This window comes from Candoia aspera, chromosome 3, assembly GCF_035149785.1.
Source record: "Candoia aspera isolate rCanAsp1 chromosome 3, rCanAsp1.hap2, whole genome shotgun sequence".
Lineage (NCBI taxonomy): Eukaryota > Metazoa > Chordata > Lepidosauria > Squamata > Boidae > Candoia > Candoia aspera.
In genome coordinates this window covers 7,673,146-7,700,105 of record NC_086155.1, presented here as the reverse complement: position 1 = coordinate 7,700,105, position 26,960 = coordinate 7,673,146, and the positions used below count along the sequence as shown (strand labels likewise).

The 26,960-nt window shown below is 39.5% G+C and overlaps 1 protein-coding gene across 5 annotated transcripts in view; it reads right to left on the bottom strand.

Moving 5' to 3' along the window:
- DIDO1 (death inducer-obliterator 1) overlaps window positions 1-26,960 on the bottom strand; it is a 69,229-nt gene that overhangs the window by 21,274 nt on the left and 20,995 nt on the right. For 2 of the 5 annotated variants that reach the window (XM_063296949.1, XM_063296948.1), the window contains exons 3-8: window positions 25,926-26,024; window positions 24,398-25,268; window positions 23,144-23,462; window positions 22,033-22,230; window positions 19,333-19,558; window positions 729-1,209 (exon numbers count right to left, since the gene is read on the bottom strand). In XM_063296949.1, the coding sequence (XP_063153019.1) occupies window positions 729-1,209; window positions 19,333-19,558; window positions 22,033-22,230; window positions 23,144-23,462; window positions 24,398-25,268; window positions 25,926-25,992 (2,162 nt within the window). In that variant the 5' untranslated portion in view covers window positions 25,993-26,024. Of the gene's footprint in view, window positions 1-728; window positions 1,210-6,422; window positions 6,450-13,128; window positions 18,453-19,332; window positions 19,559-22,032; window positions 22,231-23,143; window positions 23,463-24,397; window positions 25,269-25,925; window positions 26,025-26,960 lie in introns of those variants that run through there. The other 3 variants (XR_010067521.1, XM_063296953.1, XM_063296950.1) reach the window with 3 other exon arrangements.

The following is a 26,960-nucleotide window of genomic DNA, read 5'->3' as shown; positions in this document are numbered from 1 at the left end:
CTGTTTACTGTATATACAGTCACTTGCCCTGCCAGCGTCGGCAGGGTTTCCTGCTTGGTGGTTCCTTGATTAGAGTATTGCTTTCTGCCTGATTATTTGCCTGGTGCTGATCCCTGCTTATCTGAGTGTGGGCTGCTGGAGCGGATGTGTTATAGTCTGTTTCCATCCTAGATTTTTTATTGTCTTTTGAATGGTGTATACATGTGGTTTGTGTGTTTGCTGATGGCTCATTTGCCTGAATGCTAAGCTTCCAGAGATTCGCTAGCATTTTTGGATTTTCTTGGTAAAGAAATGCCTGTGAGTGAACAACCAAGCTCAGGGAGCACCAAGAACTCCACAGAACACTGAAGGGTGAATGGCCCTCTTCTGATCTGGATTTCCACCCTTCATCACTGGCACATTTCTGGATCATTTAAAATAACTATCTGTAAAGGTGCATTTGATAAGTGCTGTTAATGATTTAGGACAACTGGTGCTGTTAGAGCAGGAAGGCATCAACCAAACCACATTCCTTTCTTTAGAATGTTCTGAAATGTAAAACCCTTCATTTAAAGCTTTAAAGTATTTGCTTCTCAACAGCAGCCCATTAATGACATTATAAAGGGATTTCATAAACTTAACTTGAAAGTTAATGTGAAAAGGAAATAATAAATGAGACCCATGCATTATGCTGTTCAGGCGTAGTGTGATTATCTTAAGTGTGTGTTGTGTGTCTGCAGCGATCCTACCTTTTCCACAAAATTTCTTTGAGAGATCTCCGTATGTTTTGTCGAATCTGAGAATTGGGTTGCGACTGGCTGGGGCTTGCAGTTAGCTTCGCTTGTGGAGGCAAGGATACTGTTGAAGAAGTGGAAGACATCATGGGCTTCTTAAGCCCCGCAACTGTGCTAGAGAGGGGAACTGGTTTTTTAGACATGGAAGAGGTTCCATAGGACAAAGACGACTTTGAGGATGACACAGTGCCTGAAGCAGGAGAACCAGTTGAAAGCGAAGTCTTCTTAGGTATTACCCCTTTAAAACCTGCTGCTGAGTGTTTCATTGGAGGCTTCGTAAGCGAAGTACTGGGCAATGGGGGTGGTTTCCTCAGAGGGAGACTTCTGGTTTGGGAAGACACGTGCTTCTCAACTGCAGATACTGGCCCAACAATTTTCTTCGACGTCACAGAAGGCTCTCCTGGTTTATCCTCAATCTTCCGCTCTTCTTTATGTGCTGTTAACACCAAAAAAAAAAAAAAAGTAACATGCTAGCTAAATTATTATACTTACTAATTTATTAAACTCGTATGCTGCCTGGCTCTCAACAGTATTATGCATAAGTGGTGCAAGGATTTAACAACTACAGCTGTGATTCCACAAACCTGAAGAATGATTTAGACTGATTTTTGTAAGGGAGATTTGATTAAATCAATGGTTTGAAAAGTTCATCTTTTGCTGGCTGTACTAAACAGAAGAAGCATCTTACAGGAAAGGAACTACAAATGTAACTATTGGGCACAATACAGAACAGCAGGTCAGTGGCTGTATTGTTTGCAATGTGTTGTTGGTTTTTTAAAGGCTTTTTTTAACTTGCAAGGCTTAATTGATTGATTGATTGATTGATTGAGATTGGAAAGCAAAATGTGACCAATATCCAGTCATTTAGCTCACATGCATTCCAGGAAAAAGGAAGAAAACTTAGGTTGTAAAGGTATCCTCAACGTATAGATGTTGAACTCATGGTACAAATGATTATGGCCAACATGTATCAGTCAGAAAGGGAATAATTTTATAGCAAGAACACATTAAAACACAGGCAAAAAAATGCACATATATTTTCACACGTTTCAACATAATGTTTTAGGTTTTCAACGTAAAAGAGGCTCCATCTTCAAAGATTGCACACACATATTGACATTAAGAGTTCAAATGAAAAGAAAGCATTGAACAAATAACCATTCATATTCTCCTAGGCCTAATTCTTACTCCTCTTTCCTTTCCATAGGGTTACAAGACTGTTTTATGTCATCCCATATGGCTATTCTAATCCAGACATACAGGCTGGCTTTACAGGGAACAGAATATAGGCAGTCTTAATTATTTAAGCACTTGAAATGCTTATTCTATCACCTGAAATAAGGATTAATTTTACTATTTCAATAGAAAAGTTGCAAGAACATGGCACACTGAATGACTGTCTCCCTGGTATTGTCTCTAATAGTTTTACTATGATTGTAACAAATACCAGACATAACATATACCACCCACTAGATAGTACTTTTAAATTGCATGGCTTAGTTTCTGCTTAAAAAGAAATCACAACATCCAAAGGTATGGGTAAACATGGTCAGCTGCTCAGAATCAGCTAAAGAAAGGAAAAAGACAAAATCTCCCTAATAAAAATACACAACCCGAGACATCCAGACTATTATGTTGATCACTTATCATTTTACCGTCCATTACCAAATACATAAATGCGATCTCTGAAGAAACCCACTGTACGACAGAACATGGCATGCTATATTCCCAGTTCTTTAGAAAACTTACAATCATGCATAGCGAAAAACGTTTTATTATTGAGTTACTGAAAATGTAGAAATCTGGTGGGCTGAATTGCTGCTGTTTGTGTGCACAGCAAGAAGCTGCCATTTTGAACTACAGAGATGCAATACATACAGAACTCTATGTTAATAGAGTTTGAGTGAGATGGGTGGTGATGAAATTCAAAATATAAATCAAATAATACTACACAAGCTGAGTAGGATGCAAGGGAAACACACCATGCATCATTTGTAGAGGTACGACACAAGGACTATAGGGGATAAGCTCATGATATTCTTAAATTCGCACAACTAGGTATTCAAAATCTGTTTCGATTCAGATATACTCATATTAGTGAGATTTGCTTTATTTTATAGACTCCTAAACAATATTTGCTTTATAAGAAGGCATAATTGGACCTGAACAAAATTAGAAAATTGCTATCCTACCTTTGTTGGCAAGGATTCCTGACCAAACCAAGCTTGCCATGATGTGAAACTATTTTCAGTTATCTTGTGTTAAGTCTTCTTGACAGTTAACTTTTTCAGTTCACTTGAACAAACAGAAAATTTGTAAAATACGACTTGAGTATGTCAAGACTTTTACAAGAACCCTCAATGGATAAATTGCAACTCACCTCACAGGGTTGTTGTTGTGGGGAAAATAGGAGGAGGAACCAGTATTAGGTATGTTTGCCGCCTTGAGTTATTTATAAAAATAATAAAGGCAGGATAGTAAATAAATAAATAAAAATAAAATGTGTCTGTCCTTATCAGATACAAGGTTTTAACTTTAGATAGTCTCTTGACCAATGAATCCATTATAGTCACCTGATCCCTATTCGACTTCAAAGTATTTATTTTCAGTGACTTGGGAAAAAAAGCAACTTAGGTTCATACAGAGTACTTCTGTGTTCCCTAGTGATATTTATAATCCTAACTTGGTTTTCTGAGCAGTTGTTATCCATGCCACAATTCAAACAAAGAGCCACTTTCTGAAGTTTCCTTTGAAAATATTGCGCTATATAGGATCAAGCAAATCCATCCAAATAAATGCATTTATTGGTACCAATTCATAGTTCACTTTTTGTGACTGACTGAATGGGGTTAACAAGAAAAAAATTAAAACACTGGTAAAAAAAACTTGATTGGAAAAGGTCTGGCTGAAGAGGATGATGCTGGCTGAAAACAGAAAGAATGGGGACTGAATTCACTCAAACTGTTGGGAGCAGGAAGGCTCAAGTGTTTCTGGGTTCATAGACCTGGTTCTTAATTCTTTAGAACCTGATTAAAATGGGCCTCCACAGATTGATCTCCATTTGGAAAAATCTATGAAGCTGTAATACTTGGCTACACCAGCTATTAAGTACAGAGATATACAGTATTTATTGAATATGCAATCATTTTCGTAACACGCTACACACATATGCTTTTAATAATGGTTTGAGTTTACTAAGGAAAAAGATAACTGGTCCTTTTTCCATTCACACTGCCAAACCCAAAACACCGGAACTTCAGTTCAAAGCCATCCGTATACATAAAATTATCCTCCTTCCAGAAACACTTAGTACTACTTTGCCCATCTCAGTTGGCCAAGGAGTTGTCTTCACCTAGAAGCTACTCCATAAGATCCTGACTTTTGGAATGACTGCTCAGAAGGAAAATGGCATCAGCTTTCAGATCTCTTTGGATATGCTAAGCACGTTGAAGTTGCTGCATTTGCACACTTTGTACCCCTCGTCTACATTAATCTTACTGCTCCAACCAAATACCATCAAACCATTCCAGTTACCTCCAGGAAACCATTGTTAGTAGGAACCAAAGATGGTATGACCACAGTCAACTATATTGATTAGTTGAAATAATCGTTCCCAACCAACATTACAGTTAGTCTTTTGGGCACTCATTTAGCTCCAGGAAAAGTCTTAGAATTGAAATGGCACACTGTGCCTCGATTGTGCTGTAACAGACTTAAGGTGAACGTTGTCATTAAGGAATGTTCACCCATGTAAAATCATTATCTGTGCATGGACTTTCTATCACTGTAAGCCAGTGTACAACTGTTTTTTAATTGAATGTGATGCTTGAGTGCTGTATCAGTGAATAAACCACAGTTTCAAGGGTAGTAAATCATGTCAAAATCATGTTGGCTTACTGATTATAAATATGAATTATCATGATGGGCTAACAGGCCACTGAAGTTGCTTGTAGTTTTATGTTCTCCCCAAAGTATTAATCAAGCACTTGATTCCCACCTGCAAAATTCATTCTGGCTTGTTTCAACACAGTACAGTCAGCTACCAGAATTGTTGTTCTGCCCTGCCTTCTCCCTGACACAGTGCATAAGCTTTCCTGTTTTGATTTTGGAACTGGTGCGCTATATATGCACCAGCCATATATGTACAACTGTTTTGTGATACTTTGTGGGGCACAAAAACATGTAATGCAAATGAGGGAGTTTGTTTGTTTGTGCTTATTCTCTTGGCAATTATAAAATGCAAATAAGCTACAAAGTCAAGTTAAGAACCCTCATCACATGTCAGTTTCCATGGCTTAAGAATCAAGATACTGTGGAGCAATTTGTCAGTTCCCCGCACCCCTTTGTATTGCAGGGATGTAGTATCAGGCATCACCCATTTTGAACTGCGTTGATGTAGATGAAGGGTCATCTATGCATACCAACTTCATCCTGCTGTGCCATCAGTTGAAATTTCATTATGGAAGTTTGCTGCCATTTGTTAGGCATGTGTAACTGCCAGCTGCCTCCAGGACCCTGGCAGTTAGAAGTTATCTCTAGTATAGATAGCTCTGCCCAATCCTTAATGCAAGCCCTGATTTGGGCATGCTGTGTGTTACTCATCAGTGGGTGATGGCCATTGCCACTGAATAAACATTAACTCTTCTCTCCCTTGATGCATCTCAGCCATTTCATAGCACTGTGGAGGGGGCCAGAGATGTGATGTGAGGACTGCATCCCTCCACAGAACAGGATCACCCCTGCTTGATAGCAACACTTGGTCAACCAGTGGCATCCCCTTGCAACTCTACTGAATTACAGTCAGGACAGTAATTCAAGAAAACCAGGTCACTAGAAATCCAGTTCTGATTATCGGAGTTCACAGGTAAATTTCAGTATCCGTTGGAGTGGTTTCATTTTAGCATTTTTACATTTGCCTTTTCATTTTTAGTTAAGATCCAGTAAAATATACGGCCAAAATTATTAAATACAGTAGTTTGCAGTACTACCACTGGCATTTTACACACATGGGATAACTTTAAAAGTTTAGATTCACTTAATATTTTTGCTTAACTTTGTAGAGGGCTACAAAACAAAACACTTTAACTCTTTGCCCTTTGCTTCTGATCATCAGAGGGACGGAACATCCCTGAATACACTTCACCAACCCTGGGAAAGGCTTTCCAAAGTGGCAATGCCACCAAACACAGCCCTTTATTTTCTCAGAAACTCTGTCCAAAGATTGTCTCATCAAGGACACTGGCAACATTCAGGAAAGCCCAGGTATGTTTTAAACAGCTATTCTTTACTTGGATAATTTAAAAAAAAAAAAACGAACAAACCCAAACCCTGACATTGCATTGGCAGCACATACCTGGCAAAATCATAAAGTACAGTTGAGAAGTGAGTGGATTTTTTTTTATTATTATTTCTCAATTAAAATTCAGTTGTTACAAATTGGTTGAAGCTACTTGTAAAATATGTTCTACTAACAATAATAGGGGTGTCATGTAGGAGGTACAAGTCATTTTACGCTTTTGCCTTACTATAAATACACTAAGCAAAGTGATTCGTATTTGGGCTTCTTTAAAACCTAGTTTTGAGACAGACAGGAATGGCACCCAGAACTTAACATGATGCATTCTTAGCAGATGCCAGGAGTAATTTTTGCTAGCCATTTCTTTCTCCTTGCTAAACCTTGAAGTCAACAAGATCGGAGCTGCTCTGGATTCATTAACTTCAGCAGAAACTTTCCATTGTTCTGTTACTGCCACTGTAAAAGTCAGCCCTGCCTCCACTCTGTATCTAGGCACCTAGGAGGAACTCCCAGAATCCACGTGGGTGCAGAGGAAAGACCTTCGCAAGTCTCATGTGTAAGAGATTTGAAGGTGGCTTCACTTGAAATTCCTCAAATACATACCTTCATAGTATGGATTAAAGTTTGAGACTGGAATCACCTGGTACAGAACTAATAGCACTAGGCAGGTGTGAACCTGCCGAATCCCTCAGAGTGGAAAATGCTGAATGGACAGGAATCCTTTAAGGAAGAACGAGAGAGAGTTCTAACTTCAGGTTAAGTAAACGCTTGTGGGGAAGAGCCCAATCTTACTGGAAGAGGGAAGATGGTAGAAGTCCCGACAGGAGAAATGAAATTCAGTGGGGATTGCCTTCCCCCTGTGGGCTTGTCTTGATGGTTCTGCTGCTCCCCATCGTCCTGCACTGCCAAGAGAGCAGCAAGCCCTCAGAAACAATGGGGCTAGGATGGGCATCCCCTCCCCCCTAGGTATTCAAACTGGTCAACATCTTGAAAACAGCAGGGCAGGAGAAAAAACAGGCTGTATCTTCAAACACTATTTGTATGCAAAACAAAACAAAGCAAACCCACCACAGAGCAAATTAGGTTTCAAACTGCATCCAAGCCTTTTGCGCTTCCATGCAGGAAACGGGGGATGAGATCTTGAAAGCCCAGCTGCGTAGCAGAGTTGCAGCCCAGAGGTGAGCACAAGCAGCAGCTGCAGACTTCAGCCTTGACCCAGTAATTGTGGGGAGGAAGCTCTGAGGCTTGAAGGCGGAGGGAGGAAAGGAAGGACTGATAACACCGTTCATGCGAAGTCCAGTGGTGATTGTCCCTCCCCAGGCTCAAGAGGATGCCGGGGTGGACACCTGACCAGGAATAGCGTAAGGGGGATTTCATCCTACCGCAACCAGCATAGATTAACATGATTATTTCCATTCAGACTAGACAACTCCAATCTGAGCAACAGCAAAAAAAAAAATAAGGGGGGGAAACCAAGTTGAACTTTTCAGTTTGACATTTGAGCAGACAAATCATGAGTTATGAAAGTGACATTTACTACATTTATGGTACCTAGGAACAATAAAAAGAAAGGCCAATTTTTCCTTTACAGTAAATGGCGCAATGGGTGAACAGTGGTCAACTTCCAGAGAGAGATGACTTCAAAACCAGCTTTTCCCGTTCGGGAAAAGCAGCAGCTTGGGAACTTGTATTGAATCAGTAAGGGATTCAAGAGACAGAGGGACCCAGTTCCCTGTTGGAAGTTATTTTGGAAAGACCGGTGAACTCTTGAAGGGTAATTCTATCATTAACATTTTAAACAAAGATGGTTGAAAGCAACAGTGCAAACTTTTAAAGGAATGATTGTTCCACTCTTATCAAAAGCAAAAGTCACACTGCATTAACTGAAAGAAATGTATTTGAATTGACTCTCATTAACACAACAGCTCAGAGCTTCAAGTCTCCCACAGACATTGCTTTTCATCCTCTGAGGTGTATGGTAGTGGCCAGCCTTTCAGGCAAACGTGCCACAAATCCAAAGAATGAGCGTCACTCTAATATCCTTTATAGTAAGCTGGGATCAAATTAACATCATGGGGGGAGGGGGGAGAAAGGGGGTTGGCCAACAGCCAAGGTTTTCTCCAAACATCTGCCAAATTTCTCGTCCAGCAATGACAGAAATGTCTGTTGTTCATGTCATTTATGGCACCTGATGTAGAGTCTGGTCAGTCACATTTCAGGATGGGTGAAAATTAATTATGGGAGAGAGAGAGATCCTCAGTATCACTAATGTTTAATCCAGGGAATTCCTTTGCATCAGAAATGCATCAGAATGGGCATGGAAAAACCCTGACTGTAAATGGTAATTTTCAATGTGACAGCAGGGGAATGGGAAATAAAATAATTTAATTGTAAGGAATTAATGTAACATTACAATTGAGCTTAATTTAAATGTACCCATCTAGTTTTGGCCCTGGCCCTGGCCTCTTCATGGAACCCACCCTCCCAGCATGTTACTCGAAGTTCCAGTCCTAACTTCGGCCCCAGCCCCAAATTGTGCATTCCCAAGTCTGCACCGAGGAGAGGGCTGGTTTAACCTGATTCGCAGCCGATGGGGATCAGACTGTTTCTCTGTCGCTCCTTGCAGGAAGCAGACCACGGCTGCCCCAAGACAAGGGTCTACGCGCTTGGGACAGCTGGGGAAAGAACTGCTGCAAAGGAATGCATTGGAAACTTGCAGTTGTGTCGGTCTCGCTGCATTTCAATGTCACGGTCAATTAGGACTCAATGAAATGTGACCACCTCTTTCTGTGCTCCCATGCCCTCTCCCTGCTCCTCATTTTCAGGAGGTTGGAAGTTTGTTGCTACCACTTCTGATTAACCAGTTTGCTGTTACCCCGTATCTTTTAACTACGGTTACTGCTCTGAAGGCCTAGAAAAGACCCCAAAAGGTCACCCTTGCCTTTTCCTGATCCTTCACCACCTTTCAGGAAAAGACAAAGGGGGGGGGGGAGGAAACCACCACCACCCTAATTTATCCCAGCTTTTTATAAGTGGGTAGTTTAAGTAAGTGTATTTCCCAACCGTTAGCCATAGAAAAGATGATCACAATTCTGAGCTTATGCAATAGGAAAATTGTGGTGGACTGAAGCAGGAGCTGCATGGAAATAGAAACTGTGTAGTCAGAGGACTGGAAAGAAAGGGAGTTTAGTGTGATCCCAGAATAACCCCTAAGTCAGACACCAACCCAGTATTGCTAGTTTATCATTGCATATACATTCCGAAGGGGCCTGAACGTTTGATGGCTAACATCCGCAATGGATTTCATCTACAACTGAAACCTCTGCCTTTGACTGAAGGAAGCGTGGTGGCTCTCAACTTTCACAAAAAAATGAGCCTTTTCAAAATTAAAGGGGAAGGCAGGCTTCACTTTTCCTGGATGTGATGGCAGTGCCATAATCTGATCTTACATTGCTAGATGATCCCACTGTAATAGCTGCAATAACGCAACCCAGAATCTTAAATATTTGGGCTCCCCCCCCCCCCCAAATTTAGTTCTTTGCCCTTGTTCTTGGCATTTTCCCTGAGAAAGGAAACATGCTGCTTCTGTTCTGGCATTTACCAACAGTGTGTGCACCTGCATTCCAGCACACAGTGGGGATGAAGGGGGTGGTATGGTCAACACGAAGGCTTTAGGTTTCTAAAGTGCAAAATACAAAGGATGAGTCTTTATCCTTGGCTGTTACACAGGTTATCATTGTCAGTTCTGAAGTTAACCATTTTTCACTTAAAGCTGCAGATCTGTACAGCCTGGCCAACAAAATGGAGTACGTAGAGCTTGCTTATATAATACAAAAATCTCTTGAAATAAATTTCCCTGTAATATGAACACCCTAGCAGACCTACCAACTAGCAGACTTAGGAGTGCTGTGCCCAAATATTCCTATGCTCAGGGCTAAATTCAATTATTTTTATTCCAATAACTATATGAAACAAACTAAATATACTTTAGGGAGATTAGGCACACAATGAGCATGCTTGTCATTTGCCATACAATTTAGTACTTTTAGACATGCGTTTTCTTTTAAGAAATCACTTTATCAGCTCCATGGCATTATGTGGGCTCCGTTTACAGTAAACAGTCCTCCTAAATCCCATTAGATCAACTAGTCTATTTAAGCTGGGGGAGGGAGGGAGATAATCTTTCAGCTGCCAGTCAATTCTTTACAAGTGTGCAACTGCATCGATGTTAACAGCCTGGCAAACTCCCGTTATGAAGTTTTTCAACTTCAGAAAGCATCCCGCCCGTTTCACGGGATGTGTGGATTATCATGTTGGGACTCTGGGTATTAAACAAAGCAGGAAGGCAGTCGAGAGAGGCAGAGATAGCCTTTTCAACACAGCTTTAGCAGATGGGGATTTATTCATCCTGTTGCACTTCAGCGAAATATGCTATTTTCCGTCAGAATAATTAGCACAAAAATTTGATCTGAGAATTATTTCCATGTCCTAATTGACACACCGTAAATGTGCATCCAAAGCCGAGGAGGATTTAAGGGAGAAGGGAGACAGCCATCATCAACTTTCCTTCAACTGATACTTCAATTCTGGAACTTCCGATATTCATTTGCAATTCTCATTTTGTGACATCATCTTGTGCGATAGATATTCCAGCCATAAAGAGAGCCTGTGCAGTCACTGTAGCGCAATACCAAACAGTAGACAGACTGCCCATTTCAAAGCATCTTCTTGATGCAGGGCCCAGATTAACTAAGCTAATTGGCTTTAAATGGCAAAGAAGGGCACAACAGTCCTACTCAGCTCCCTTCTCTTTCACAGTGGAGAAATTCCATTGTGACAATTGTCGCTACACCTGAACCTGACAATACTGAATGGTTGGAAAGTATCTGACGATCCAGTATTAACCTTTTGAGAGATATCTTCCTCTAAATTTAACTTCCTTTCCTTTTTGAAAAAGTGAGCTGGATCTGCACTGATTTTTTTGGAGAACCACCAAGTAGAGACTGAAGAACACTTAGTCATGATCAACTCATTCTTATATCTGATTCCTTGCAAGAGATCCCTCTGCCTGGAGTGGCAAATCCAATTCCTAGAAGTCGAGTAACACAGTCTCCTGCGCTGAGGCAGACCTGTGCACAATCCATAGAGACAGTCCACAAGAGGTGATGGATTAAAGCCCATACCTGGTTTGTGGGTGTTATATAATTGCTACTTCTGCATAAAATGACTGTCATGAGCAAGGACTGGTCTGTGAATACCTTTGAGTCAGTACACAACTGAAGATATTGTAACATATTATGCCCATTCTGAAGAGTATGAAGGCAGCCTTCGTATCTAAGCCATGTCCTATCGAAATCACCCCCAGATTCATTGAACACAAATTTCTTAAATATAACTGAAATACTTTTAGGGTTGGGTAGATTAAAAATAGTTTTGATTTTTTTTGTACAGAAGCAGTAGCTTACAGGTTACAAAAGGGCAGAATTTGGGTATCACTCCCAGCATGAGTTTGTTAAAATTTTATCCCTCATTGAAGTGCTAAAATGCAGAGGTACTTCCTTATTGCTACAAATTGCTAACTTTGCTCCTGCCTTTTCCCATTGCATAAATTCACAATTAGATCCAAATGCCTAACCTATTCCAAGAACAGGATAGGTTAAGCATTTTGCAGATTCCGATGAAATTGTAATTATCTTAAATCTGAACATGGGTTACTTTCTCTGTCCACAGAACATTCCTAGAATTATGTATCTGAAACAATAAAAACAAACTTCCAAATAAGTCCAGCGGACTTTACTAATATTCCGGAAAGGAAAACCAAAACAGCTACTTTTGGGGTGAATAAGCCACACGCTATGCCAGAAATCACGCTTTACAAAAAATACTACTTGGATTCACACAATTAGCTAAGCCACAGCAAGCAAATTCTATTTCAGCTTAGTGTGGGGTATGTGTAGTCTTAATTTTCTGTTTCAGATGGAATCATGTCAAGGAAACAAGAAACAAGAAAAAGAATAAATCTGGGCATATTTCTACGTGTCTTGCTGATATACCTACTGCCATCATTCTAAACTGTATAGGAATTGTATGTGCACAAAGTGGGGCCAATTCGAATTCTGAAATTTCAACCTCTTCAGTAAAATATGTATCAGTAGCAGACCTGGTGACATGCTATTGATCAATTGATCAGCACACAGAACTGCTTCATACAAAGGCTTCCCACATAATCTGAAAACCAGCAACAGCACAAAGCTGAAATGAGACCAGAGGCAAGGGCCAAAAGAGTGTGGTAGGGTAGACAGTGCATCGCCATTCCCCTTCAGCTTAGAACTAAATTGCTTCTGTTGGTGCATAAGTGGCTGGGAAAGGCCAAGGAGATCCTGTAACTCAGAGCACTGAATCTTCCAAAGCATTCGTGAAATGGAAGTACAAACAAGGGGGGTTGGTAATATAGGAAAGGGGACTTAAATCTCACTCTTTTAAGGGGATTGCTTCCCGTCTATCTTCAGGATTTTCGGTGTAAGCTTTACAAACGTCGGCTGAGATTATGCACACCAATTGACTTACAAAATAATGACTTATTACGTTGATTTCTGGGAAAATATGCATGTTAATTATCCATCTGAAATGACCTGCAATACTAATGATTTCCACAATAGCTGCTTCACGGGAATCTTGCATTTCTTATCCCCAGGTGTCCATTCTGTAAAGCTGGGAGTAATATGCAGCAGATTAAAACCTCTAGAGGCCTTATTTCAGTTCTGCTACACCCAGGATATAACCAAACAGCTCACAGTGCTGAGAATTTTGAATTCCTCTGCAACCCTCCTCCCAAGTGTGAGCCAAGGTTGTTTTTGCACTGTACCATTACCTTCTGGTGAATGAAATACTGAAATGCAGTCTAAGCTAATGGACTACAGACAGACGCAGAGCCCCTTCAAGTGCTGATACACTGCGCAGATTGCTCTTTTGCCATGTTGCTATGATTTGAAGTTGACATTTTCATCTTTTGTTTTGGCATCTAAGAGCATGAATGTGTTTAATTAAATGTGGTAACCGTTGACTTCCCACAACTTTTTATTATTTATGTACTGACAACAGTTATAGAATTATAAAATTATATTGTTCTATTTTAACACAGGTTTTTAATGATCTGTACACACATGGAATAAATATATTCCTAGAGGAATGATTAAACCTTGGGGACCAAGATACTTAGAACCCATCCAAAATGACAAAAGATGAGCTCGAACTCTTGCTGAAGGGGTATTTTACTCACAAAAGGAAGCCCACTCCATGCACTATTTACCTGAAAAACAACCTAAGACAAACAAATGGTGTAGACACTCTACAAAGTTACTTACCACAAACAGCAGCTTTCCATATTGCATCTGCATGGGCACTGTATTGGCAGACACACAGTGCAGAGCCCAACTCCTATAGCAGCATGCTTGAAAAGGACTTAAGTATCTCTTGCAACCTTAACATTTAGTTTCTGCAGATGTCACCCACACCTACCTCAACTGCTTATCTATCAGAGCCTGGAGGAAGATACTGCTACACTTATGCTTTAATGTAGCATTTAATTATATCCTCTCACCAGCCCTCGTCAAACTTAAAACCAATACCAGTTTTAAACCCAAATATCAGGCACAATATTTGACAAGAGATTATCAGATTCATGCCCAGATTTTCTCATAAAAAGCACAATGAAAGAGACATGTGTAGGAGCATTGCCCAGTTCCACACCACTCATGTCCATTCTTGGTTCAGGTCATCTTCAGTTGTTTTCATCTCTAATTTGAACAAATGGAACCTGTAACTGTTTGCTACTGCATACAATCAGGATTTGATTTCATGCTCTTGCGTCAAGGCATTGCTACTAAAAAAAAGGGAGCATCAACTTCTCTATAATTCAGCCACCTTTAAAACATCAGAGAAAAAGGACTCTACCTTTCTGGCCCCTCCAACAGGGAGTTATAGAGGTGGTTGCATTTGTGTATCAAATTAGATATAACGTATTGCTATAGCTTTATGTCCACGTTTCCCACAGGCTTTCAAAAATAGCAGAGGAACCTGTTTGCAAGCCAACTGGATGAATGCAAGGGCTTGCAGGACTTTTGCCAAACATGTCATCAGTGTTTTACTTTACTAAAGGCAGGAAAGGAAGCCCATCTTTCAAAACGCTGTTCCCCCTGAATCGTTCAAGACCTCACCAATTACAAAACACTCCATTGGTGCATCTAGGGCTGAAAGTCTAAAACTTATTTGGGGAAGGCTTAGTATGTCTTCCTTGAATACTCAAAATCTCAGCTGTTGGCCTGTGGGGTAAGAACGATCTATGCACTTTTCTTTCCCACCCCCGGTGCAGATCTGTGTGTGACTCTGCAGCTTGTACACTCCACCCCCAATATCTGGTGCAGCCCACCGCTTAAATCTTCTTGGGCAGGTCTTGAAGATGTTGCTCCGTGGAGGGCCTCTTCAGCTCCCGTTCACTGCTTTCAGGCACAACAGAAGCCACCACAGCAGGCTGGATGTGATTCTTTGTCTCTAATACTGGATATACGATACACCAGCATGGAGGACCCCTTTTACTTGGGGGGGAAGAAGGAGGTGGAAGATTTCTAATGAGTTATTCAGCCAGCTTAAGAAAATGATAAAAACAAAACATATTATATGTAGTAATAATGTTCAGCATTTGATTAACAAAAGGCTGGAAAGGACAACACAAAGAAGCCTCAAATAATCAGAGCTCTCCCGATAAATGTACTGCGCCAACCCATCCATTCCCTCATTTATATGGGATGAGAATTTAACCCTAATTCTTTTAATTCCATAAAATGCTTTGTTTTTAATCATCTTTACTTAATATCAATATTTGCCTGAAGCTTTGTACTCTGCCTGTAGTGCTCCAGGATGCAAAATTCTTAAGCATTGGAAAGTCTGACTGATTAACAACCCTCCCTTCCCTGCAATATCCCTCCTTTGTCTTACAAATTTCAAGTGAACAAATTCCATGTGACTGGAAGACATTGATTTGCCTTCCTTGAACTTAGGTGTTCAAGGTGCCTCCTTACTGTTAGATGTAGGACTGTAAGGTTTTCTCAACATCTGAATATTCAAGCTATACCTTGAGAACATTTCCTACTGAACTAACGATCACCGTAAATTCCAGTTATAAAGGTAAATGTATGATAGCCCTCTGACACCACCAATGATTTTCAGTACAAATTAACAAAGGCAACTCAACTGTTTCTAAACTGTTTTCAGAAATAAAAATTGTTACTCCTAGGTCTTGATTATGCACAAAACAGAATACTGTGCTTGTATCTAAACACTACATAGCTCAGAGCTACTCTAAGCATGTCCTAATGTAAGATTCATTCAGTTCCTAGAGTATTTTTATCAGGGCACAGTATCTTATAAGTCCTCTGTACAGGACATTTTGATATGTAAACCACAACAGAAGGCAAGGTACTGCTTACCTGCCCCAGATTTTTCTGAAAACCACCACCTGGTAAGGTGTCCACTAACTTCAATGCACAAGGCCTTTTCAAATAGTTAACTACAAAAGCAGCTATATATGCAATGATGCTAAAAGGGACAGAAATTTTATCCCTTGCTTCTCCAGTGAAGACAGACTTAACCTGGAGTAGCACAGTAATTTGATCCTTTTATTTTTACTTTTTTGCCCTGTGAAGGGCTTATTTCCTATCTTTAGTTGCATAATCTGTTTTTACTTTGATTTATCTGGCTGCTTATAAGCCCCTAATTCTTTTTAGTTTTTTATAAAAAGAAAAATCACAACAGCTTTTAAATTATTTAAAAGCATTGACTGCAATTTTCTTTCTTTCTTTGGTTCATATAGCTGCCCATCTCATTTTTGCGTGACTCTAGGCCAGTGTTTCTCAACCGTGGCTGCTTTAAGATGTGTGGACTTCAACTCCCAGAATTCTACACATCATAAAGTAGCCACGGTTGAGGAACACTGCTCTAGGCAGCTACTGATTTCTTACTCTAGTCGTACCACTGTTTCCCTATTTTCCTGTGGCTAAGAAAAAGAGGTGTGGAATGATGCATTTATTTTAAAGGTTGATGTTCTGATTCTGGCCAGCCAGAGTCAAAGTAAGGAGAGCAGCAGAATATAGGAAATTTTACCCTTTTCACCCAGTGGGTGGCACAAGACCCATCCTTGGGATATATTGGCAGGATTTTCAATTAAAGTTTATTACCATGTTATGATTCTGCCTATTATTTGGATTCTCAAGACCACCATTTTTGTGACTACAATTGTCCTGATGCCATGTCAAAGGCTGAGAAGCAATGCACCTACAGAAAAGTACAGTAAATGAAACAACATCCTGCTTCATTCACTAATGAGGCAGAATGAAGGGTAGAGTCTGAAATGCTAATACAAAATAAACCACAGATATAATTACAGCAGAGACAAGTTGAGCCTCACTGGCTTTGCTTTTGTGGTGCAGCTGTGTTAGAATTTTGGAATTCCACTCTCTGATTTAATCTGCATAAAGATGTTACACATTTGTTTGATACACATTCCAGAACTGTGGAATGGCTTGGCAGTTGGTTTTAGATATAAGGAACTTACATTCAAGGTCCGGTTTAAGTAAATAATTCACTGCCTCTTGTATCATGGCAAAGGATATTGTGAGATAATCTCTGGCTAAATCAACCCCAAATCGCAAAGGTTACCTGCGAATTCCATAATTTCTTAATGACTTATGATTAGACAACACTCTTAAGATAAATTCAAAACAATTTGGTGTTCCAGGCCTAACCATTGTGTTGATGCAATATTGTGCTGGAATTGTTCCCCTTCTTCTCTCCAAAGTGCACTATTGGTTTTCCTTGATCTACTAGAAAAGAATGGATTTTTCTGTTATATGGTGCTTTTCATCTTAAAGCAGTCCATGTGAGACCACTAGAGTTATCTGTAATTCTTCTCATTTGAAACTCCTTCAACAATATTGTCTCATGGCCTGAAGTGCACAATGTCCCCCTAGATGTCTTCTTGAAGCCATTTACCAAAAATCTGCAACAATCAAAGGGTGCGTATTTTTCTAGAATTAAGAACTAGGTTGCATGAGATTTAGCTCAGCCGGATAATACGTTCCCAAGACCTAACATCTACTCAAGATTAAAGATAAAAGTCTTTTTTTCCTCTCAAAATTTTAAAAAACTCTGAAGACCAGATATTACAGTGGAGACCTTCCCAACAACCTGGGAATATTAACACCCACTTTAGGTACAAAGCAGAAGAGACACATTTTAAGTTATTTTAGACATTTGTGAACAATAAACAGATACAAAAGCAATTGGAGCCAAGTATGGTGACATGGCCTTAACACCAAATGCTGCTGAACTCAGCCTTTTCTACCATATTGGAATGTCTTTCAAAGGTTGAGAGGCATATAAATCAGATTGCGGTGTGTGGCTATGAGATCCAATCCTACTTTTGTACACAGTTAATTCATATAGTACTCATTCTACGTAACACTAACCATTGATTTCTAACTACAAATATTGCATAACTCTCCTACAAAACCAAGAGGAAGGGGCAACTCATTCCTGGATAACCTCAATCACTGCAGGATAATGGGGTTGATTTAATGTACGAATTTATATTTGGTAGCTGGAAGGGCCGTAAAGAACTTCAAGACAGCAATCAACTTACCTTCAAAATCAAGCCAAAATGTCTTCTTAAGATGGTAAACGTTCTTCACTAAACATAAACTGAATTGAATGCATTCATTTCTATGTCTGACAGCAACAATAAAAGCCAGACCCAACTACAGTTCTTCTTTTTACTTACAAGGTTTTAGAAAAAGACAGAAATGTTGTTATTATCCTACTTACTACAACATTTATACGAAAAATTAAGCTGTTAGTACCTGAACTGCCCAGCAAGTAAATAGTCCTGAGAGGAGCAGGAAGGAAGCCTATGTATGCTGGGAAAATGAATGTTTACTTTCAGGCTGCTGATGTAACAAAATATGCATAGGGAAGTGAACAATTACTTTTGGAGATTTTTAACTGGTCATCGGAATTAATGAAAAGACTGAGGACAACTACTTGGGGTTGGACTGGGAGACCTCCAAAGTCCCTTCCAACCCTATGGTTCTATGACACTCCTATACAGAGTTTAAAATAAGGGTTCAAGATCCACAAGGCCCAGAAACAAAATCCTTCTTCCATGTATGACTGTCAAGCAAGAACTGTAAATATGGAGGGCTACATCCCGCAATTGAAGGGGAGCAGGAAGATGTACTCGATGGCTTCTCCTCAAGCCTGGGAGCTCCATTCCTCCAGGGGGTTCGCCAAAGCCATCTTCCAATGGTAATAAAGATGTAGCCAACCTCAGCCTTCAGAGGTTATGGAAAAGATGAAGTCATTTCTGTTGCATGCCCAGAACCTTCTATCAAGGTTCACATTGAATCAACTGATACACAACAAATGAAAAACACAGAAATCCAGACCGCAGACTGTAACATATTTAAACAGAAGGGTGAAAGCTTCCTAAGAGAAGAACAATTTTACATTATCAAGCATTCATTTACTTACCTTCATAAGCTAACAAGATGTTAAAGATATTCTGCATAGTTATCATATACAGAGTGAGAATTCTCTGCCTACTTTCCTGTTTTGATGAGAGCTTATATGGCACACAGCTTTCATATTAAAAAAAAAAAAAGCGAAAAACAAAAACAAGTATCTGGATTTATGCTGGGCTTCTGGCATCAGGAAATTTATCTTCTTGATAGGAGCTTTCTCCTCAAAACTGACAAAAAGTGTGTTTGTGTAAAGATGTAAATTAATGGTGCAAAACACCTAAAAGCCTTTAAGTTCTGACATTTCTAATTCAAAATGCAAAGGATTAACAGGGCTGATCTTAATGGTAGATACAATCACTCTGAACATTACATAATTTTATGCAAAGGAAAAAAAATTATTTCACCTACCTTCAGTTAGAATATAGCTACCATCTACGAAGAACATAAAGAAAACTATGCATACCTTTGCATATTAAATTCCAATTATAGACAACTAAAAGATAAGACCCAAGTTATTATTAATACTATACATGAACCTTGGCATTCTCCCTGAGAAATATGTGTGTCAATCTTTGAAGACAGAGCAAAGGAGCCATTAAAACCCCTTTCTGTTTTTTGCAGGGCCCAGAGTGGAAATGTATTGATAGGAAGAATAAATGACTGCAGAAGAATATCCCTGGGAAATACATACATTTGAACAACAGTGCTGATGAAATGGCAGGAGTCTGTTCTGGCTTTACTGCATTATAATTATGATCGCTTGCCCAGGATGGTGTGCTGCTCTCTGAGGTTGGGTCTTTAGCAACTGTCTGAGTATTTGCTTCTGTCTTAACAGTGGTCACTGATGTTTTCTTTGTGGTCATCTCTCTCTTCTCAGGAACTGGTCTCTTCTGCATGGGCAAAGGTTTGGTACCCGCCTGTATAACCAGCAGAACCCTAATCACTATATATTGCAATGATAAAATCATCATGATACAGGAGGAGGGCAAATCAGTTTAGATATATTGCAAATAATGTTATGCAAAAAGGTACACCTGTACCTCTTCAAGCAGAAATCACATCCCAGACACAACCTCTCATTTTGTATTATGAATGCTCATGTGCCCTTAAAATATTTCCTGCTGATGACTGTTCGGATTTCTAGCATGCTAATCCAAAAATCTCATGCCAATTCCAGAAATTTCACTATTTTACCCACCAACTTGAAATCACTTCTAATGCATTAATTACCTTTTAATAAATAAAGACAAAAACACTTCACTAATATTTAGCTTAGTGAAACCTTTGCTGTTACTACTGTGATGGCAACCAAGATCTAATCACACTTTTAATTATTAAGAAAAATGTGAATCTCGACTGAAAACAATCAACGTAAGAATTGCACCGTTCAGTAATATGCACAAATTCTTAACAGTTCACTACACAGTTGTTAAAACAAACTTAACTCTAAAAAATCTGGGGAGAATACATATTCCAAGAATGGCTTGGTGACAGTGTTTTTCTCCTACCATCTGATGTATTAAAAAACACTCCATAAATCTGCTAATTAGCTGCTCTGAAAGCTTGTTAAAAAGCAGGATAAGAAGCAATATAAAGAAATACCTGTAATGATTGAGATAATGTATACCAATATATAGTTTTACAGAACTATTACAGTTATTAAATGTGTTAGACTCAGATGGAGAGGCAAGGCTGGACAATATGATCAGAAACTGAATGATGATGAAATTTTTACAGCCTGGTATGTTTTGTTTTTTAATCTTTAATTCCTTGTTTATATATTGTGAATTAAATATAATGTAGGTGGGATTTTATTTCCTTTCATTCTGGTTATTTTTACTTTTTCTGTTCGGTTATTTTCTAGGAATTTTTCTTTTGTGCCTTTTCCCCTGAGCAATTTAGTTTAGGTTTTTTTTTTCCTTTCCTTTTAAAAAGCGCATCATCTTTTCATACAATAGTATGGATAGTACGAACATTTATACTGCTATCTAGGTTATATACAATATTACAAATTAAGAATTATTTTTCTAAAAGGTAATACTGCATTATAAATGAACTGTTTATAATCTTCATTGTTAATTTAGCTGATACCATGTTAATTAATTAATCTATCTATCTATCTATCTATCTATCTATCTATCTATCTATCTATCTATCTATCTATCTAATTTATCCCTGCCCATCTCCTCCCGTCGGAGACCTCTGGGCGGTTATTTGCATAATATCGAAAGATGCATTTCATATTTATTTTTATCTATCGTTTATCTATCATTATTAATACTCCTCTTCAGTAAAACGTAACTAAAAATGATCAATCCATGACACCTTCAAACCGAGAAGTGCTATACCTGTAACCTTCAGGAAGGGGCAAGCAAGACGGAGGGTCACTTCCTGTCCTGCTGATCTGACTTCTGAGAAGCAATTGCTGGTGGCAACAGAACGTCACACTGGACTGACTTTTAATGTAATCCAACCGAGCTCTTGTTCCATTTTTACAGAAATGGACTGAGCAAACTAAAGTGGGATATACCTGTCAGGTATGGTCAGTATTACAATAGTCCACTATCTAGCTATTTCAGTGCAACAGCAGGATGAACTGAAGAGTCCCTCCAGTCGGAGGAGATGGGCAGTGACAAATTTGATAGACAGACAAACAAACAAACAAACAAACGTATCTTATGGAATTGTCTGCCTCACTCAAGATATAGCTAGTGTTACGTAATTATCTAATCATTCGTGGAACCATAATGGAGTATGAATCTGTTACAGCAGAGAAGTTTTTTGGAAACATTCTGGAAGAATCATAGAATCGTAGGGTTGGAAGGGACCTCGGAGGTCTTCTGGTCCAACCCCCTGCCCAAGGCAAGAATCCTCATGCCATCTCGGACAAATGGTTGTCCAATCTTTTCTTAAAAATCTCCAGCAATGGTGATATGTAGTGATATGGGCTTCAGGGGGCCTTTAAATAGGGCACAAACCTGCCCAAGTTATACTGACTGTATTTTCCAGAAAAACAGTAAGTTATTTTTTTTTTAATCCTCTTCTTCCCAGTGCTTAAAATTTGAATGTGGTGACCTTTAAAGGACAAGTGTGGACTCTTTCTGTGACCAGCGGCCACAATATATCACTTCCTTTTTCTGTGTTTGTAACCGTGATCTCTATCACATGAACGGCTTTACAATTGCAGAAGTCAAGGGAAGAATAGAGAGACGTATTCAGCTTTATATGAATAAAGGAAACATTGTGTTTAAGGGCACACTAAAAGGAAAAAGTAATTTGCAGCGTAGTTGTATGAATAATTATTCTTTTTAACTACACGAGGGCATTTGTTCCTTGAAATCAAATAGTCGCCAAGGGACTATATGACTTAACACCAGCAACCCAGACTTACCAGAGGCTGAGGTTTTATGAGAACAGGTTTGGGTCTGGTTTTCTCTTTGGATTTTTGCTCTTTGCCTTCGCTGAGGAACTTCATGGTGGCAGCAGCGTGTTTAAGGATGCACTCATGCCCGCAGTACACTGAGCCTGGCTGGGCCACCTTAGAGCACCCTGGGCCAATGCAATTGGCTGCTTCGGGGTCTTCAACCACCTGAAATATAGCAGAGAGGGAGAAAGTTCTACAGCCATAATACTGAACATTCTTACTTAGCTACAGAACAATCCTTCGTAATGCGGAATTATGTTTTGCTTGTCGGCTTGCTAACATTTCTGCATATATTCCTCTGAAAAAGATGGAGTCAACTGTTTGTTTTCCTTCAAAATAGACCAATTTCTATCTTTATCAAAGGTGTCTGTGTTTGCAAGTAATGTTTCTGTTTGTAACTTACAAGTGCTTCAGTTATTTTAAATGTCTGGCTATAATTGCTTTTAACATACCATAGAAAAAAGAAAAGCGACAAGAATTTTTTTAAGAAAAGTTTTCTATTGCTGATTTTCCCATCAAATTCTACTTTTATTCTTGCCCTTTCCTGGGGTAACACATTATGCTAAGCCATAACATGGTGGGATGGTTTGGCTCAGCAAGGAGGTAGGGCAAAACAGTAATCCACGGGCGTGGAGGCCTGTCTGTACAATGGCCATACAGACTTTCTTTCATGCAGATTTTATATTATTATTTTCATTATACTGCCTCAAAAGAATGCATAATATGCTACTGATTTTCAGCAACTGTGTTTCAAGGGGGATTTTGATAGATGCAACCAAGGGTGCATGCAACTCTAGATCCTTGGGTTGTCCATCACCACTATGAGAAAATCAGTAAATTCACAGAAAAAAAACCTGCAACCCTGACCCGGATGTAAAGATAAACAAGTTTGCTAAGAATTATTTTGCAAGACCTGCCTTGCTTTTTGCTAGGGTGTCAGACTTTGAACATTTCATATGACATTAACGCACACACAGATACACACGCTTGAGATGATACCGATAGATGAATCAGAATGTTTCCACCAGAAATGTACCAATAATGCAATAAAAATGAATTGAATAGTTTGAACACTCACTGGCTGAAATATTTTGAGTTTTTTCTTTCCACTTGGATTTGCAGCTTTCTCAATACGACCCTTGATGCCTTGATCCTCAATGGACTTTTGTTCAATAGTTCCTATGCTTGTGAACTCTGTGCCATCACCTGTTACCTGTCCCAACAGAGCTTCTTGTTGATCTGTTTCCATAACTGTCTCATCTTGCACCTGCAGAATGGTGCAATTTGGGCAGATGTAGTCTTCCCCATTTCGTTCCAGCAAGCGCCCACGGGCCTCTGAAATACCTACACAGTCCCCATGAAACCATTCCTCGCATCTATCACAACAAATCATAAACCTTAAAAAAAAAAACATTAACAAAGTATCAGTAACATATATCAATCAGATTTTGTATATGTAGCATTCCCAATTGTATATAGCCTATAAAGTTAAATTAAAGTCTACCAACCAATAATAGAAAACTGTCTTTTATCTACCACCTAAAAGAATACAACTTCCTTATCTGCTGCTTTTTCTTTACAGAATTATACGTTTTTATCTTAGTAAATGATGAGATGTTTTGCCCTCAACTTTACATAGGATTTCTACTGCACCCAGCTGCTCACAGCTTTATTTGCCACCTTTGTATGCCACCAATATATGCCCTAAAGGAACAAATGTCCCTACAGCCTTCATTTCCGTTTTTGTAGATAGCTGCTTCCCTCTGCCAGCCCTCTCTGCATTATACTTTTTTGAGTTTACGCTACAATACAGTGCAGACGGTCGGGAACCAAACTGTTTCAGACATGCCCTGTAGTGGCAGTACAATTTAAAATACGCTATCATTCTTATATATTTAAATCAATAAGCAGTTGTTTCCATCACCATTTAATTCATCATTCTCCCCTTTCTATCAACACTGCCTGTAGCATTTGTTGCTAAAAGCACTAATATTGGAATTGTATTTGGATATGTCATAAGGTATACATTTGGTAGTTAAGCCAAACTTCTTAAATATTTACTTAACCTGGATAGCCATTGTATGAAATACAGTAGACTCTCAGTTAACTGGAACTCAAGCAACCGGCACAAAAATCGAACTGGAAAAAAACCAGCACTCACAAGCAACCAGAAAAAAAACTGGCACTCTCATCTGCTGCCATCTAGTGGGTATTAGGGTTTAATAGTAACTCTCAAGCAACCAGAAACTACATTTATCTGGCATCTACCAATCCCCCTGGGTGCCGGTTAACTGAGAGTCTACTGTTCTTTGCCATTAATTATAAAGAATACCTGTTGTTGTGAGGCTGTTGACAGATACAATAAAGCGTACTGGGATCGTATACTTCTGCTTCTGATTTACCCTTTGTGCATTCTTCAAGTTCATCAGTGGTCTGCACAGCACATTTTATTTCTTTCTTAATCTGACCTGCTTCACTGGTTTCCTTGGAGACAGATCCTTGCTCTCCAGCCTCAGCATTATCTGTAGTTCCTGGTTCTTGCTTCACAGTTATTTCATGCTTAATTTGATTGCCTGTCTGGACATCAACTGTCTCAGTAGGAACTTGTTCTTGATGTTTCTTCCTGAGGTGATTCTGTATCTCTTTCAGCGTTAGTTCTGAGGGTTTCTCTTCAATGCGCTTCCTTCTCAGACGGTTCTGTAACTCTTTCAATGTTAACCCATCACTATCGCTGTCAGATGTATCTCCCTCACCCTCCGACTCATGCTCTTTAGCACTTCTTCCTTTTCGAACTGGCTGGCCTTTACTGTCATTAGAACGGCCCTTTTGAGTCACATTTTTTGTATCTGGCATACTTTCTACACTGCCTTCAGAAGCAGTTTCGACATCAGTAACATGGCAAGACGTGGGCTCGCTGAAGTCCTCAAGAGCTGCAGGAAGAGTCTTCCGTCCTCTGCGCCTCACGGTTGTAAGAAATTCTTCCACCCGTTCAGTACGCTTGGGCTGTCGTCCACTACGCCTAAGAGCCAGATTTTGCTGCTGAGGAGATGCTTGTTCGGCAATGTCCATGTCAGCATCTCCTAAGCCTTCTCGCTTTGCAATAGTAGTCCTTCGAAACCCCCATGTTTTCTTGAACTCCTTGCTAGTGGGTTTAACTGTTTTTTGCTCATCCTCATTGCTTTGCTCACCTTTGTCATCCACAGCTGATAAAGGGAAACAATTGTCCTTTTAAAAGACCAAAATTCTGAAATATAATATCACTTCCATGAACAGCAGCACCCAAGAAGAACTATGAAACATGGAATACTGCAGTTCTGAATAAAGTACTCTCTGTCAAAATGCCTTTTAAGGCATAATACAAAGCCCCACTTCATTTGTAGTGCGTGAAGCTAAATATAATTTCATACCTCTCCATTAGAAATACGTCTTTGAGAAATTCAGCGGCCTGTCCCCATTCCAATGTTGCATCATAAACAGAAAGTGCAGTCACATTAGCACTGGAATAGTCAGCACATTCTTACAGCAGATGACTGCCCTGGCAATGGGTAGGGAATAATAACCATCAAGAAAATATGAAGGGAGAATGCACGATGCTGTTGTATGACTATGTACAAGCCAGCTTCTGGACTATAAATTCAGAGATGGAGCTAGCGCCTCTTGTGTGTTCCCCTAGAAAGAACAGGAACTACTCCAAAATACTAGAATCCAACCCTCTGAGTTCATCAAAGTCTGCCAATGCATCCCTCTCTAAGAGTGGTACAATTTTGGCTATATAGAGAATGGCATTTGCAGCCTAAGCAAAATAGTGGGAACAATTATTAGCTTCTATTAAATTTACTTCCCTAAATAAAATAATTTACCAAGAGAAGAATTTTCCATATTAGACTGAGACTCCAGTGCCACAGATCCCAAATTCTCTTCTTCCATAGTACTGATATTACTGTTCCAAAAAGTCACCTCTGAAAACAGATAAAAAATAATGATAAACTTTTTGGGGTTTGCCATTGCCTGCTTCCTAGGGCTGAGAGAGAATGAATGGCCCAAGGTCACCCAGCTGGCTTTGTGCCTAAGGCAGGACTAGAACTCACGGTCTCCCGGTTTCTAGCCCAGTGCCTTAACCAGTACACCAACTCGGCTCTCGATGATAAGCTACATATATGTAATTCTGATGTATTCTCATTTACTAAATTTTGTTTTTAGTGCAAATTATCTTTGCAAGCAATTCAGTCTCTCATTCATCATGTCTATTAAAAAGATCCCAATACTTAAATAATAGTTCTGTTAGTGCCTTTTGAATGCACTGTTATCAAATGATCTGAAGTATTTACAGCTTGTCTTTCAAGGCAAACGTGGTTCTGCATGAACAAGAGATACGTTACAGTGAATATACTGTGAAAGAAACACACATAATGGAAACATATATTCACAGAAAACACTGTCTTATGTCTGCGTTCTCTCTCCTCCCACAAAATTACTTACCAGAAATACTGAAGATGATTTAATCATACTAGATATTCTGCATCTTCCACAGTAAGCCTCAACCTCTCAAAGGTTCTGGCTTCACTCTAGATTTGTAGTAAATACTTAGCAATATATTTCCTTACTTTACCGTTATCCCTGCTATGTCTGATATGAGCATAATAATTGCTTCTAACAGAAAAATTGCTCCAAGATCAAGATACCACCCAGTCAGCTTTCAGACTCTTTTCCACTTATGACACAGTTCTGTTGCTCCAAGCAGGACATCTCTTATCCAGAACACCAGGGTGGCAACCTATGGTCTGCAGGCCAGATGTGGTCCACCACCTGAAATTATCTGGCTCAGCAACCCAAAAAAGAAAGGGAGAGAGTGCCCACCACCTCCTCAGGTGACCATTTTGGTGACAGCTTCACCT